This window comes from Megalobrama amblycephala, linkage group LG5 (assembly GCF_018812025.1).
Source record: "Megalobrama amblycephala isolate DHTTF-2021 linkage group LG5, ASM1881202v1, whole genome shotgun sequence".
Lineage (NCBI taxonomy): Eukaryota > Metazoa > Chordata > Actinopteri > Cypriniformes > Xenocyprididae > Megalobrama > Megalobrama amblycephala.
This window is the reverse complement of record NC_063048.1, coordinates 29,479,417-29,495,726: the sequence shown is the minus strand read 5'-3', so window position 1 is coordinate 29,495,726 and position 16,310 is coordinate 29,479,417. Positions and strand designations below refer to the sequence as shown.

The 16,310-nt window shown below is 35.4% G+C and overlaps 1 protein-coding gene across 1 annotated transcript in view; it reads right to left on the bottom strand.

The window, feature by feature from the left end:
- Positions 1–1,075: 1,075 nt before the first annotated feature.
- LOC125269037 (calpain-1 catalytic subunit-like) overlaps positions 1,076–16,310 on the bottom strand; it is a 39,748-nt gene continuing 24,513 nt past the window's right edge. The window contains exons 7-23 of the mRNA XM_048191751.1: positions 11,041–11,215; positions 10,727–10,798; positions 8,739–8,824; positions 6,047–6,118; positions 5,797–5,957; positions 5,562–5,722; positions 5,454–5,465; positions 5,090–5,295; positions 4,843–4,897; positions 4,310–4,378; positions 3,516–3,573; positions 3,347–3,408; positions 3,123–3,191; positions 2,940–3,018; positions 2,665–2,781; positions 1,956–2,008; positions 1,076–1,816 (exon numbers count right to left, since the gene is read on the bottom strand). Coding sequence (XP_048047708.1) covers positions 1,790–1,816; positions 1,956–2,008; positions 2,665–2,781; positions 2,940–3,018; positions 3,123–3,191; positions 3,347–3,408; positions 3,516–3,573; positions 4,310–4,378; positions 4,843–4,897; positions 5,090–5,295; positions 5,454–5,465; positions 5,562–5,722; positions 5,797–5,957; positions 6,047–6,118; positions 8,739–8,824; positions 10,727–10,798; positions 11,041–11,215 — 1,534 coding nt within the window. The 3' untranslated portion in view covers positions 1,076–1,789. The remainder of the gene's footprint in view (positions 1,817–1,955; positions 2,009–2,664; positions 2,782–2,939; positions 3,019–3,122; positions 3,192–3,346; positions 3,409–3,515; positions 3,574–4,309; positions 4,379–4,842; positions 4,898–5,089; positions 5,296–5,453; positions 5,466–5,561; positions 5,723–5,796; positions 5,958–6,046; positions 6,119–8,738; positions 8,825–10,726; positions 10,799–11,040; positions 11,216–16,310) is intronic.

Here is a 16,310-nt window from a genome sequence, read left to right as displayed (position 1 = left end):
TACATATTCATCTGGTTATATGAGGCAAAAGTGAATCGTACACCATCTTACCGTAAATATAGCCTACATACAAAATAGGCTACTTAATTTTGCATATATTACATACTACAGGCAGTAATTAAATTCATTAGTATTCATTAGTACAAGGTTTTGTAAAAATCAATTAGATTGTATCTAAAAATAGAATATAGACCTTTACATATCTCTCCAGGTATCATGGACCTAAAGGCCCCTTATAAGATGTTGTGTTGAGAAATATTATTACTTTAGAATCTTTCTTACCATTTAAAAAAATAAGCAAATTAAAATAGCATCAGCTTGAAAGCATTTTGGTAACACTTTAGTATAGGGAACACACATTCACTATTAACTACAACTTTCCCCGCAGTAAACTCCTAATTTACTTCTTATTAAAGGTGCAGTATGTAATAATTTTGGCCGGTAGAGGTCGCTAGAGGCCTATATTCAAAACAAAGGCGTAGCTTGAGAGCAGAATCTTGGGACATGATCACCGTCTCAACGGACGGTGCAAAAGAACAGGGATTGGAGTCGGGAAGAACTCATGTTCATGGATGCGATTATTAACGTTACTGTAGTATGAAGCAGAGCAGGAACGAGTGTTGTGGGAGCTGAACGAGGCCGCACACACCGCGAGCAGCAGAACTTTTATTATGACACAGTCGCCGGCGCTGCTTCCACTTTTCCGGTCATGAGTATCTTTGATTATCATATTAGATACATTTGAGTGTGTTGAAAATTATGTTATACTGTTACCCTGTCCGTTCACTCGGCGGCTGCTGTGAGACACTTGTTTGAGACACACTGCAGTAAGATAGATCGATTTTAGAATATCATATTAAATGCTGGATGGCTTGTGTTGATAAATGGCATGCAATTCATTTTTAAAACGTATGATGGAGAAAATTCTGTATTACTGTTACTAAAAATAAAGCTGCATCTGATTAAGCTATGTTAGCTACTTCACAAAATAGTGTTTTTCTCTGAGTGTTTTTCTCTTTCGCAAAAAATCAAGAAAATTAGATTTAAACAATAAGAACATGTTGAGCTATATAACAACAATTAGTTTTTGGTCTATAAATATATCAAAACATGTTCCCTTATCTATTAAAATGTGTAATATATTTAAGCCTCTTTAGTGTTTCCATGGTTTCTACAAAATAAAACCGGAAACCGAGGAAACTGGAAACCAACAGGCAACTCCTCACACGTCACGGAGCCTTAATTAAAATTGCAATTTTCTCACAATTTACAAATAGTTGGAAACATTTGGGATATTGTAAGTACTCAAGTGAACAAAATATGTAACACTGGCCTAGTGGTTTTTGGATATTTTACTGCAAAAAATATTACATATTGCACCTTTAATAGTTAGAAAGATAGTTAACTTTAGGTATTGAGTAGAATTAAGAATGTAGAATAAGTTCATGCAGAATAAGGCATTAATATGCACTTAATATGTACTAAAAACAGCCAACATTCTAGTAATATGCATGCTAATAAGCAAAGTTATGAGACCCTAAAATAAAGTGTTACCACATTTTTTTCACCAACAGTAATTCCAAGTATATACAATGAGAAATACATACATACTTTTCAAACAAACAGTTATTAAACATTTATAACAGATTACACCATTTGATGTGAAATTTGTATATCAAATGATAATTTTAAGAAAAAAAAGAAAAGCATTTTAGTTCTTAGAGGGATAAAAGGACGAAGAAGGAAAGCATTTGTTGGCAAACCTCCTGGCAAGCAGACTTTCTTTCCCTCATGAGTACATGGTGAGTCCTAACCACTAAAACACAGATACACAGAAATAGTTTATGAATGTATAAACTTTGAATGACAAAAAATAAAGAAAATCAAGCTGAATTTTCAAACATTTGTATGTGGTTGGAGATATGGAATAATTGAAATGTTTACATCAGGATTACCTCACTCTCAGTAAGAGTTATCTTCCCATTTTCACACAGTCTCTGGAATATACCTGATGAAGAGAATAAATGTCGTTAGGGCTTCACAAGTGGATTCAATTCACCAATGTCCAAATCTAATGACTCACAAGAACCTTCTGGCATAAACAGCATAATTCTGTTTTATTTTGATTAAAATTAAGGAAATTTTGTGCCATCCAGGTCTTAATTTCCTCAAGACACTGTAATAAGGGCACTAAAGAGCAAGTATCTTTTCATTTCAAAGGCAGATAAATTTAAGTATTGTCTGCATAACAATGGTAAGAAATACCAAATTTTCTAAAAATATGTCCCAAGGGGACCATATACAGGGAGAACAAAGTAGGCCCTAAAATGGAGCCCTGGGAGACCCCAGTTGAGATGCAGTTAAGGTGACAAAGTCTCCAAAATGAACTGAGAAAGACACTTTGGCAGCCCTTAGGGAATGTGAATCATAATTTCAACTGCATCTGAGAATGCTATCCACCTTGAGCCAAGGATTCCAATGATATACGACACCTAACAGTTCAGGAGTAATGAGACTTTTCATACTTTTGAACCCCGTCAGGCTGATTGGGGTGAGCCTTGCTGACGTTGTAGACAGTTTGAGTACTACCAGCCCTGAAATTTTCAACTCTCTGTAACTCTACGATCATTTTTAGGGACGAAATCTGTAGAAATTTTTACTCACTAGCCATGCAGTTCAAACGCATGACAAGGCAAATGAAACCCTCCAGAGAAATCTGTTCTGAAGCACCACCATACCGCACAAACATGAGATTCAGGATGTCTTCATTTAGATGCATGCCTAGGGTACAACAACCATGACATAAATGTGATGAAAGCTATGTATATATCACAGTATCTCTGCATTCAATTTTATGGATCACTGCAGCTCTAATGCTGGAAGTAACAGTTCCCACCAGCAGTGATATTTACTACAGCAAAGTATAAACTGAATTCAACCTGTTTTATTGAATGCGTTTTGCAGTTCGCTGAAAGACAGTACGCCATCTTTGGAAGAATCCATGGTGTAGAAGATGTTCTGTAGAAAAAGTAAGTGTCTTAATAAAACTCAATACATGGCTATATTTCTTGTCTTAATACAATAAAAACACACAGCAAAATTGCAGACTCAAATCCACACACCCTGTACGTCAATATGCGGTTCCACAGGCGAAGAAATTCTGTTCCACGAAGTCTTCCACTGACAGAGAACTATTTTTATTGTTACAGTCAGGGAATATTTCTAGAGCTAAAACATGTTTCTTCACAGAACGACTGCAAATACAAGCTGAACCATGAGGATAAATCAAATATCATCATTCAAAAAATTCTTTTTTAATGACTTGTTGAATGGGAAAAAAGGATACATCTGACATGGCAATTATACTTCTGCAGGAATCCAGGCCAAATCCTTCAGTATTTTTATTCCCTAAAAGGTATGAATCACATTTGAGAGATTTATGGCATTTGTGGCAAATTAAGTTTAATAAACTACAGCTATTTCACAAAGAATATACAGGATTTTACAGCACTCACCTCTAAGCAGGTTTTCATGAAGAATCTGTTGAAGTTTCTCAGCATCAACAACCTTGTACTGTTTCCGAAGAAGACATTAAAGGATTAGTCCATTTTTAAATAAACTTTTCCTGATAATTTACTCAGCCCCATGTCATCCAAGATGTCCATGTCTTTCTTTCTTCAGTCGAAAAGAAATCAAGGTTTTTGATGAAAGCATTCCAGGATTTTTCTCCATATAGTGGAGTTCAATGGGCACCAAACAGTTGAAGGTCAAAATTAGTTTCACTGCAGCTTCAAATTGTTCTACACAATCCCAGACAAGAAATAATGGTCTTATCTATAGAAACAATCACTCATTTTGCTTAGTAGTGTCTACACTGTCGGAATTCTAATAGAGATGAAGAAGAGAGCTAGTTCAAGATGAGCATTTCTGGTTAGAATGTATAAAATTTTATTTTTTTTAGAAAATGAGTGATTGTTTCTCTAGATAAGACCATTATTTCTCATCTGGGATCGTCTAGAACAATATGAAGCTGCAGTGAAACTAATTTTGTCCTTCAACTGTTTGGTGCCCATTGAAGTCCACTATAAGGAGAAAAATCCTGGAATGTTTTCATCAAAAACCTTAATTTCTTTTTGACTGAAGAAAGAAAGACATGGACATCTTGGATGACATGGGGGTGAGTAAATTATCAGGAAAAGTTTATTTAAAAGTGGACTAATCCTTTAAGGGGTTTGAAGCTTGTAACAGCTGTAGTTTAATTTTGGATCATGTTTAATATTTTTGATAATATATTAGCTTTCATATTTACCTGATCAGAATATTGTCGAAACAGAGTTTTATTGTTCAAAGCTTCATCCATTTGTTCATTGTATTCAGGCTAAACATGAGAAAAGAGAAGACTGTTTCATTTGCAACTACTAAAAATCACAATTAGAGTTCCCATTCCTGAAGCAGAAAATTAATTTCTGATATTACAGTCTACACTTTACAATTTTAAGATAATATCAGATATTAAGTAATAGCTGATGCTCAAATGTTAAGTTTAATGTAAAAATGTTAGCAAGTTTAATTTATGTATATTTATTTGATAGAAATATTTTAGAATTAATATTTTAAAGTATAAACAATAGGGTAATATTCCAAGTACAGAGAAGTTTGTTTATGTAATAAATTCTGAAGTTGAACTTTATTTGTACAATTAAATTTCATTTCTTGATTTAGTGGAAATTGCAGAGATATGTTGAAAGAAGCAATATTTCAGTGAATAATTCTCTGATTGCACATACTGACAAACTCAAGAGAATACTAAAAATCTTACAAAATGATTCTGTGTATTATTACCTCAGACTCGCCAACAAGATCCACAAGAAAATTCTCGGTCCGTTCTGTGTCCTTTCTGTATTAAAAACATATTTTAAAAAATTTACCTGTGTAACAACACACATGACTGTGAACATTTTAGTGTATAAATTAGTCAGTTTTTTAATATGGGTCACTGTGAATGTTTAATCTTATTCCAAGCATAAATAATTACTTAATTGTTGAATAATGTAAAGTCATTAATCTCTCAGTCCTTCATGCAACTTACTGAATGTGGATCTCATTTTTGCACAGAATGGACAGGATGAATTCTCCAGGCTGATTGGGGCTGAAAGTGGACGGTACAATGACATACTGTCCTGGTTCCAGCCTGAAGAAGCTCATCACCTGTCTTGCAGCCTCAAATTTATCGCTTCTTGCCACAGGGTATCTGCTAAAGAAAAAGCTTGATCCCAACTTTCCCTCAGATGTCATCTAAAGAATAATGAAACAAAAACAAGTTTCTCTGAATATGCAAAATGAATGTGTCAGAAAGGTGACAACTTATGTAAAATGTATTAATACAACCTGACAAAAAAAAAAAAAAATTTTACATTTTAAACTTATTTAAACTGTGAGTATATTTTACTTACCTCAGGTGGAACCTGTAAAAGTTCAAAATAAAAAGATTACTCTCTAAGCACAAAGGCATCATTGTACAACCATATTTACTGCCTTTGCATTTTTTTGTTAATACTGACCGCAAACACGATGAAGCCGATGCCATGGTGTGCAGCAAGGCGTCTGTTTCTCTTGTCAGGTTTCTGTATGAGGGACACCAGAACATTGCTCTGGCCCTGCTCACAGGCCTTATCCATCTCATTAACCTTCAGCCAAAACTGGGGGTTGGTACAGAAGGTGTCTACAATTACAGAACATGATTGTTAGAAGCAGATTTGCACTGATGACTTTATAATTAAAATGAATTAAAAGTACCTCGATGATTCGTGCAGCCTCCAGCTGTACTCCCAATAACCCAGCTGCCATTGTGATACTTGGAAGTCCAGCGAGATGCAGACTTTCCTTCCAGAAAATCAGGATAGGAACAGCAGATATCGATGTTGTCAAATGTTCTAAGGAAATCTTCCATTGACATCCTGCAAATAACAAACAAACAAAAAAACTCTTCCTAAGTAAATCCTAGACAAAATGTAATTCCCATGTAAAATGTAGTTTTCATACCCACCAGAATTCTCCATTATCGTCCAGAAGATGTTGTTTGCGGTCCTCATTACTCACTGTGTTCCACAAGGGTGATCTGAAAGAATTATGTAAAACACATCGTATCATTAACTGAGTTATGTGAGAGCTAAAATATAATGTATCATCAACAATGATGCCAAAATATTTAAACTCTTATACTAACTCGATCGTATTTCTGTCTGGGGAGGAATAAGATTATTTACTTTTTTTTAAAGCTTGAAAATAACATAAGCTTGGTTTCATCAGAATTCAAAACAAGTTTTGGTATATGAAACTGGGACTGAATGACATCAAAAGCCAATTGAAGCTTATGCAGGGCTTGCTGTATAGAAGGTACCCTGCAATAAAGTGTCATCTGCATAAATGTGAACATTTGAATCCTTAATATCACAATCAAGACTATTTATGTAGATAGTAAATAAAAGGAGCCCCAACACAGATCCTTGGGGAACACCTTTAATCTCTAACAGTCCAGATCATTTACCTTCTGCCTTTACACATTGAGTTTGTCCACTTAAATAGTTTTTAAACCAGAAAATAACATGATTTGATAAACTAACACTCTTTAATCTATGCAGCAATATTTCATGATCAAATGTGTTGAAAGCCTTTGTTAAATCAATAAAAAGGAAAGAGCAATAATCAGCTTTATTAAAATATTTCACAATATCATTTAAAACTTTCAGAGAGGCTGTTGTGGTACCATGTTTTTCACGGAACCCTGATTGATTATTATCAAAGTCCCTTTAAGACAAGTCATTTCACTCAGCGGCCATCTTTGAAACACCTCTCGGGCATCCTGGGCATCATGCAATCTCTTTGAATGGGGAAACATCAAATTCTCCAAAACTGTTCGCCAACCTTATGATTAAATTTCATATTTGAAATCACCAATGAAATCTAACAACAACCGGCTCATAAATTTAGTTTCTAAACGCTCGAATCATGACAAAAAAACTATTTTTCAGGCTGGATCAAGCTAATGCGCATGCGCAGACCTAAATGCGCGTCTCTTGGGAGGCGCGCGTCTGACTGTTTCTATAGACCTTATGTAGCCCCGCCCCTTTTCAGCGTTGCACTCGTTGTCTTTTGACTTCCGGTTTGTATTTCCACAGCGATATTACATTTATGAATGAACTGCTCGTTTTAAAATCATCCCGATCTACTGAAATTTGTTAAGACATCTGCTTTAAACATAACAATGCTCATGATAACTTTCATTAACTCTACAACAAGTAAATCCACTTAACCAACTAATTATTCTTTGACAGCGATGCCATAGAAATGTACAGAGCTACCGCAAAACGGAAGTTCAAAGACAATTTTATAAAGATGGCGGCGCGCTTGTTTCTCTAGTAAATAAGGTCTATAGAAACCAGTGATTCTAACGGCCGCTGAAGTGACGCGATGACTTTACCAGTCGGCGATTGGCTCTTATTTAGAAGGCGGGACTTATTCCGCCATATTGCGCGTTACACCATTCAAAACAATACGAGTGACACGTCTTGTGTTATTCTATAGTCTTTGTTATTATATGGGACTTTGATTACATTCAAATAACATGTCAACTGTTCACTAATAAGACTTTCTAAAAATTTTGATTTTACATTTTTTCACAAAGCTTTGAGATTGGCCTATAAGATAGTGGGATCTCCCCCTTTTAATAAGGGAACAACAAAAGCTGATTTCCACATTTCTGGAATAACACCAGTATCTAATGAAAGATTAAAAGCGGGAAAAAAAAGTTAAAGGCGACAAAATAATATTATCTGCTAATTTCAAATACATAGGTTCCACACAATCAGGGCCTGGTGATTTATATCAACCGATTTAAGTGCTTTATGAACATCGGAACTCTTCCTTTAGTAAACGAATTTCAGCATTAAAAAAATGATAATGTGAGCATGAAAGATATTGTGACTCAAATAATGACCCAAAGGCAATAAAATGCTTGTTAAAATAATTAAGCATTTGCTCTCTATCAGATAAGCTAGTAGAATCCTTATTATACATAAAGGAAAATTAGAGATATTTTTGTTACCTACTATATAGTTTATAATCTGCCAAAATTTCTTGGGATTATTTAAATTTGTTGTAGTTTTTTGTACTAAAATAATCTGCTTTAGCTTTAACATGAACAGTTAGAAATGAACCATTTTTACCAGTATTTGGGAAAGATCTACAAACCTTTTCACTCTGCCAAAAGAATCAGTTGGGGTCCTCTGGATAATGCATTATCATGTTTACTGTTATTACCTTATCAATTCATAATAAAAGAGCCATGTTTGTAGTGTTCACTTGCTTTCTGTGTTTATTAAAACTTTCATAGTCATTCTGCGTCACGCATCTTCCTTTACAGGTTCAACTACACTACACTTGTTACAAATATTTGTTGTCATTTATTAGATCATTTATTCATGTTTTGATAATCTTGTGCATTAATTAACTTGTGGTTTGTTTGTTGCCTTGAATGAGTCTTTTGAAATTCTTTTTGTTTGTGCTTTTTTTGTGTTTTTATATACTGTGTATTAATTAGGAGACCCTTGAAAACAAGAATGTGCATCTCAAGAGTTTTGTCCAAGAGAATAAAATTTGTTGCATATTGGAAATTTTCGGGCTAAAACTGAAAGACTCTAAATTTCTAAAAAGTGTGGTTAAATAAAATCACTTCTTACCTGTCACTCCAGTCTCCATTCCACTCTTTTTTTCCCCATGGGTTGAACAATCTCACCAGCTTAACAGGATATCTACCACTCATGACCTGTAGAGCATGATTTTATATATTTAGTAGTATAATGACAGTGTAAATATTCTAATACAGTATTACCAGTAGCTTTATACTTTAGTAGCTTTATTTTGTAATGTACTTGTAATGTATTTTGTAATTTTGAAGTAAAATACATGTTTATTTTTAATATTTGGCACATTCAAAAAGTCGATTATTTTCCCCCATTTCCAACACACTTTCTAACAGGAACAAGCTTGTAAAATAAATAAATAAAATAAAAAATAAAAGATTCTGAAGTCTTGCTAAAGCAACCTGTGGTTAAGGTCCTTTTCCTCACACAGTATAAATGGATCATACATGAATTTATATAGCTGGCATTAAAGGTGCTAAAGAGGATGTTTTGTTTTATACATTTTTGCAATATTACTTGAAACTGTCTTTACTAACTGATAAAAGACTATTTATTAGGTGCACTGAAATGAATAATATTAATATACATCATCTGTGCACGAGGTAGGGCCTTAAAAACATCAGCCAATCGTTTACGCGATTGGCCCTCTGGCTTGTCAATCACTGCCATGACGTTCCTTGTGCAAGACGTGCGCGGCTGCGCGCTCCAGTAACTTTCCACACTCTACGGGCGCCGCATGCGATGTTTTTGTCAGAAGACAGGAGTAACACCTGCAGATTATGAGTTACCTGCGGTGAGTCCGACATAATGAATCCACTAACACGACACAGCGAATGCCGGTGGTAAACACTCGTGTTCCAATACTCGTGCACGAGTTTTGGGAGGCGTTCCCTCGAAATTAGCTGTGAAGGAGGGGGGTTGTTCTTATACATGCGCTCATTTCAAAAACTCACTAACAGTCTTTGGTTTCTCAGTCGATGAAAAGATCCTCTTTAGCACCTTTAAGGGGCCGTTCACACAGAACGCGTTTTTCTATTCCAATGCACTACTTTTTTTTATTGTTTTTCTATTGCTTTTTTAGACGCAAAGACGCGTTCTGTGTGAACGGCCCCTAAGAAGGGAGTCCTCTGCAAGGGGATTTTGGCATCAAAAAGTTTGAACACCCCTGATTTGATTTTAAATACAAACCATTCAAAGTGACTTTTTCATTTCTCACTACTGTCTTAGCACAACGAGTGCTCGAAGTGGGCCTGCCCTCTATATTTTAAAGGATTAGTTCACCCAAAAAAATTAATATTCTGTCATTTATTATTCACCTTCATGTGGTTCCACATCTGTAAGGCCTCTGTTCATCTTCAGAACGCATTTTCATTTACTTTGGATAATGTTTATTACAAAGTAATATTATCCAAAGCATGTTCACGCAGCAATGTCATCTCTCTCATGAACACAAGCACATGTTGACGTGCGAATCTGAACACAACACGTATGCGTGATGATGTTGTTGTGAACGCATGTTGCATATTAATATTTTCGTAAGTAAAGTAGTAAATTATGTTTTTATTGAGCAAACAAAGCACTCGCGTCGCTTTATAAAATTGGGGTTAAACCACTGGAGTCACATGGAGTACTTTAATGATGACTTTCCTAACTTTCTGGACCTTGAAAGTGGTAGTTGCATTGGATCTCTATGGAGGGACAGAAACCTCTCAAACTTCATCAAAATGATCTTAATTTGTGTTCTGAAGATGAACGAAGGTCTTACAGATGTGGAACGACATGTGGTTTTCTGACCGCCCAGCCCCCAGTACACGATTTGGAATGGGAACCTCCCCCACTGACACTTTTTTTTCCACTTCAAGCAATGAGCAGAACAAGCACTAAGATTTATGCTAAAAAAACCTCAATAATATATAAGCATCTAAAGCATGGGTATTGGTTGGCTTCCAGGTATCATCTTTTGCCCCTAAAATATTTACCTTGAGACCTTATATGAATCTGATGCATGCTGAGAGTTGTCTTACCTGGTAAACGTTTGTCACAGTGTAAGCATGGCCCAGAATTATACCATTTGGTAACTCTTCCTCACTCTCATTCTGTGGAAACAGAAGAATTATCAGGAGATAATGTGCGGTGTAAATGTCATTGCACATGCTACAAGTGAGGGTTTTTATAGATGTCAATGAAAAAGGTGTCTGTTTCAGTCCTTATCTTTGTGTCAGGCTCCATATATAGCAAAAAGTTTTTGGAGACTGTGCAATATGGTCTTTTTTCATACTTTTTTTTTTTTCTTTTCTTTTCTTTCTTTTCTTTTTTTTTTTTTTTTTTTTTTGCTCACCCCTCGTGGAGTTTCACAACCCATAAGGACTTCTGACTGGAAAGCACGGTACATTATCTCCCACAAATCAGTTGGAGCCGTTTTCAGATTGTAGTGAATATGAACCCCACCGGTGAAGTCCATGAGGGCCTCAGATACTCGACCAGCATGCATGTCAGCGTAGGAGCCGCACACCCTGTAACAGTCATTCAAACAGTATGCCGCAATGTAATAGACATAACTATCAGGACTATTACTGCACACAAATCACAGGTTGAATAAGAGCCGTGCTTATATTGAATACAACAGCACTATTGCTTACATATACTTGAAATGATATTTTCACATAAAGTTACTAAAAGATGTATAGGCACTTACTTGGCATACGCTTTCTCCATCAAGGCTGGCCAGAACTCATTATATGTTTTTGATTGCACAAAAATCAGCTGGCGGTCAATTGTTGGCAGTTTGTCATCAATCACAACATCATACCAATTTCCAAAACGCCAGAACTGTAAGTTTAAATTAAAACACTGAGTGAAAAACTATATTATGTTTATACTATATTGTCTTTTAACTATATTAAAAGACAAAACAGGAATAACTATTGCTTGGGGTTTTGATTCTGGATAATATGATCAAAATAAATGTAGGAAATTATGGCACGAAATAAGAGGAACTTACCCTGAAGTGAAATAAACCAGCATATTTGTGGCTGAATGATTGTCCGTCTGGCATGACCTTTTGTAAAAATTTGCTTTGAAATGTTAAAGCCCCAACAGAGGCCAGAAACCAGCAGTTTCCTGAGATATAAAAAAAAAAAAACACTAATTGCCACATTGATTTGATATCTTTCATATTCCACAAGTCATTTCTGATTTTTTTTTTTTTTTTTTTTTTAGTTTTGCTAGAGAAGGTATTTACTTTGTTTTCAGCAGAAATTTAAGCCTAAATAAAGCCAAAAGAGGCAATCATCAGGCACTGAAGGATACAGGGATGTTGCCATGCATCTTTTCAGTGTGTCAGATGTGTTATTTAATATTTTATAAAAGACAAATCATATTGTCTCTTCGTTTTTATTAGCAGCAGTTTAGACAGCAGTATATATTATTGGGATAAATGAAAGTTAAAATAACATTCAATTGTAAACTAATTATATTGTTAGTGCAATATAAACTTCAGTTTCTTTCAATAACATTTTCTCATGAGGGTCTTGGGATGATGCATGCCAAGTTTTGTGCAAATCAAACCCAAAAAATAGGTTTAATTTAAAGGGGGAAAAATGTAAAACACAAATGTACTTATTATAGCAACACCTAGTGTGATGCTCAGCGGGAAGAAAAAAATATTGTATTGTGGTTACCCAGACATACCTACTATCCCTTGGGAGTAGTCAAACCTAGACACTGACTCTACAATAAATTCAGCTGCACCTGGACACAATTTCTGAAAGAAAGTAAGTCATACTTTCAGTATTTGGCATTTGTTCAACAGATGTACAGTTGCAAGAAAAAGTATGCGAACCGCTTGCAGAATCTGTGAAAATGTGCAAAATTTGCAGACGCAAAATTTTAACAAAATAAGAGAGATGCACGTTATTTTTTATTTAGTACTGTCCTGAGTAAGATATTTTACATAAAAGATGCTTACATATAATCCAAAAAATAGCTGAATTTATTAAAATGTCCCAGTTCAAAGGTTTGTGAACCATTGATTCTTAATACTGTGTGTGGTTACCTGATGATCCACGATGTTTTTTTGTTGTGTGATGGTTCTTCATGAGTCCCTTGTTTATTATGAGCAGTTAAACTGAGAACTGTTCTTCAGAAAAATCTCCAGGTCCCAAAAATTCTTCAGTTGTCCACCATCTTTTGCATATTTGAACCCTTTACAACAGTGACTGTATGATTATGATTTAATGATTAATGATTGAACTATTACAAAAAGGTTCAAACATTCACTGATGCTTCAGAAGAAAACACGATGCATTAAGAGTCAGGGGGTGAAAACTTTTGAACAGGATGAAGAGGTCCAAATTTTTCTTATTTCACTTGAATATCAATATTCAAAATTCCAAAAGTTTTCACCCCCAACTCTTAATACATCGTGTTTCCTTCTGGAGCATCAGTGAATGTTTGAACCTTTTTTAATAGTTGTGTTTGAGTCCCTCAGTTGTTCTCAGTGTGAATCTCAAAATCACACAGTCACTGCTGTAAACCATTCAAATATGCAAAAAAAAAAAAAAAAAAAAATGCTTAAAAACTAAAGTGTAACGTAGTTCGTAAACGGGAAGAAGGAGGCGGGAACCGGCGAACATTCAACAAAACTTTAATTAGAAATAAACAAAGAACAAATCGAAAGTAATGCCGGCAGACCCTCGCGGACGTCTGCCGGCCACACAAACATAATAAAACATAAAATAAAGTCCAGGCCTGGTCCTCTCTCGTCCTTCACGGTCGTCGCTCCTCCTTTTATGCCTCCGGAGCTCCTCCGTAAGAGACTCGAGGCCGGCGCGCCTCGCAGGTGACGCTCATTATCACTCGCGCCACCGGCCTCGCGCCGTTCCCTCACGGCTCTCGCCCGCCCTGCTCGTCACATAAAGAAAATGCAGGACCTGAAGGATTTTTCTGAAGAGCAGAGCTCAGTTTAACTGCTCAGAACAAACAAGGGACTCATGAACAACCATCACAAAACATAAAAACAGTCATTGATCATCAAGGTAACCACACACAGTATTAAGAATTAATGGTTCACATACTTATGAATGGGGTTATTTTAATAAATTCAGCTATTTTTTTGTCTTGTGGATTATATGTAAACATCTTTTATGTAAAATATCTTACTCAGGACAGTACTAAATAAAAAATAACATGCATTTTGTATTGTCTCCCTTATTTTGTTAAAAATATTAACATTTTCACAGATTCTGCAAGTGATTCACATACTTTTTCTTGCAACTGTTTTCTGTGAAAGGGATGTGCTTGATAGTGGTTTAGGTAGTGTCTTTTAAATTCTTTCAAGCATTTGTCACAGTCACATCTTTTAGCTTTCAAGAAAAGTTGTACAGTTTACACTGTTAGTTAAGTGAGCAATATTATCAGAACGTGTTAAAAATGATGCCTCAAAGGAGAAGATTACATACTGTTGGTCTCATCCACTCCACTCGGGCCATGTCTTCTGGCTTCAGCAGCCCTTCGCCAATGGAACGAGGGTCTGGCGGAAAAAACTCATCCTCAAATCTCCGACCTTTCTTGAGATAGTACTCTTGTAAAATGTTGTAGTCCTGATTCATGAACTTCAAAGGATTTGTTTCAGAGCCCATGCCACCCCTCATGCTGCGGTTATCTATGACTTTTAGGCACATGCCATGTGGAACCACTGGAGGAGGCATTTTGAAATCTGTCCGGATTTTTTTTTTTTTTTTTTTTTTTTCTGTTAAAAAGAGAAAATTACAATAATGATTCAAAGTTATTATATTGCTTTAATAAAAGTTAGCTCTATTTGATTAATACTCGATTAAACCTAAACAAGTTCCATCTTGTTATTGATTTTTCTGTATTGAAAAAACAAAAAGCCATTTGAGTCTTTTATCCAAATGACTTACATTGCATTCAGAGTATACATTTTATCAAACTTATTGTTTGCGCAATGCTCAACTTTTTATGCTGCAGGAATACAGACATAACACATACATAAACACAGTATATAATAAATCCTTACAGAACAACAACTACAGATGAATAATGATATAATAAGAATGATAAGAATGAATAAGATATGTACCTTCAGAGATGCAATGAATTTTCACCCAAATGACTGCCTGTGACTGGTTTTTATACACTTTTGCCCTCCTTCAAGCTTTAAAACCTCTGTAGAAGCCCCACCCCACTCCCCACACCTCATCTAAACTTTGCCATTACAAGGAACTGAAATCCTCCACATTTGCCCAAGGATAAAACATTGGTCTACATCAGTTTTTCAAAACCAGGGTGATGTCTGGCGAGAGCAGGGGTGCCGTGTAAAAAAACAAACATTTCAAACATTTTTAAATTGCTCAAATGTGTAAAAAAATTATTTATTATTTACCATCAATCTCTGATGTCTCCAATAACAACAAATACACACACACTCATAATAAAAATGCAAATAATAAGAAAGGTTGATCGACGTGGGATTGCGGGGATTGCGGGGCTTGCGCATAATTTTCACATCCAAAGCATGCACACATAAAGCCGCCTCTCATACAGCTCGCAAATGCCAAAATGATTTTTCTTTTGTGGCTTGTTGTGCTTAAACAGTCAAATACACACAAAAATGTTGTCACAATGTCTGTCTTGCCGGGTATTCACATAAAAACAATCAGTTATGCCCTAAGTGAATGTTAAAACAACTCAGAAAGAAAACGCACATGCAACAGTATATTGGATCCGTGCATCTGGTCTTAAAGTGACAGCAGCCTAATAAACCTGCTGCATCTGTGTTGTTAATGTTAGTCAAACAACAAAAGACAATGAGAAAAATCACTAAAATCACTCCTTGCTCTTGACTGAATAACTTTTGTAACTTTATTTGATTAATATGTATTTAATTTTTTTACAATGAAGACTATCCAAGGTAAGTTTCTCTAGTACAGATGCTGGTCATATAATTAGAATATCGTGAAAAAGTTCAATTTTTTATTGTAAATTATTTTTAAAAATGAAACTTTCATATGTTCTAGATTCCCTACATGTAAAGTAAAACATTTCAAAAGTTTTTTTTTTTTTTTTTTAATTTTGATGATTAGAGCGTACAGCTCATGAAAGTCCAAAATCCAGTATCTCAAAATATTAGAATATTTCCTAAGATCAATCAAAAAATGGATTTTCAAAACAGAAAAGTTCAAGTTCTTTAAAGTATGTTCATTTGTACACTCAATACTTGGTCGGCAGCACATATTACAGCAAATGACTTGCTCCTAGCACAAATTACAGCATCAGTGAAGTGTGGCATGGAAGTGATCAGCCTGTGGCACTGCTGAGGCACTATTGAGCCTTCAGATCATCTGTATATTGTTGGATCGACTGTTTCTCATCTTTCTCTTGAAAATATCCCATAGATTCAGGGGTCAGGCATGTTGGCTGGCCAATAAAGCACATTAATATCATGGTCAGCAAATCACTTGGAAGTGGTTTTTGCACTGTGGGCAGGTGCTAAAGTCCTGCTGGAAAAGGAAATCAGCATCTCCATGAAGCTTGTCAGCAGATGGAAGCATAAAGTGCTCCAAAATCTCCTGGAAGATGGCTGCATTG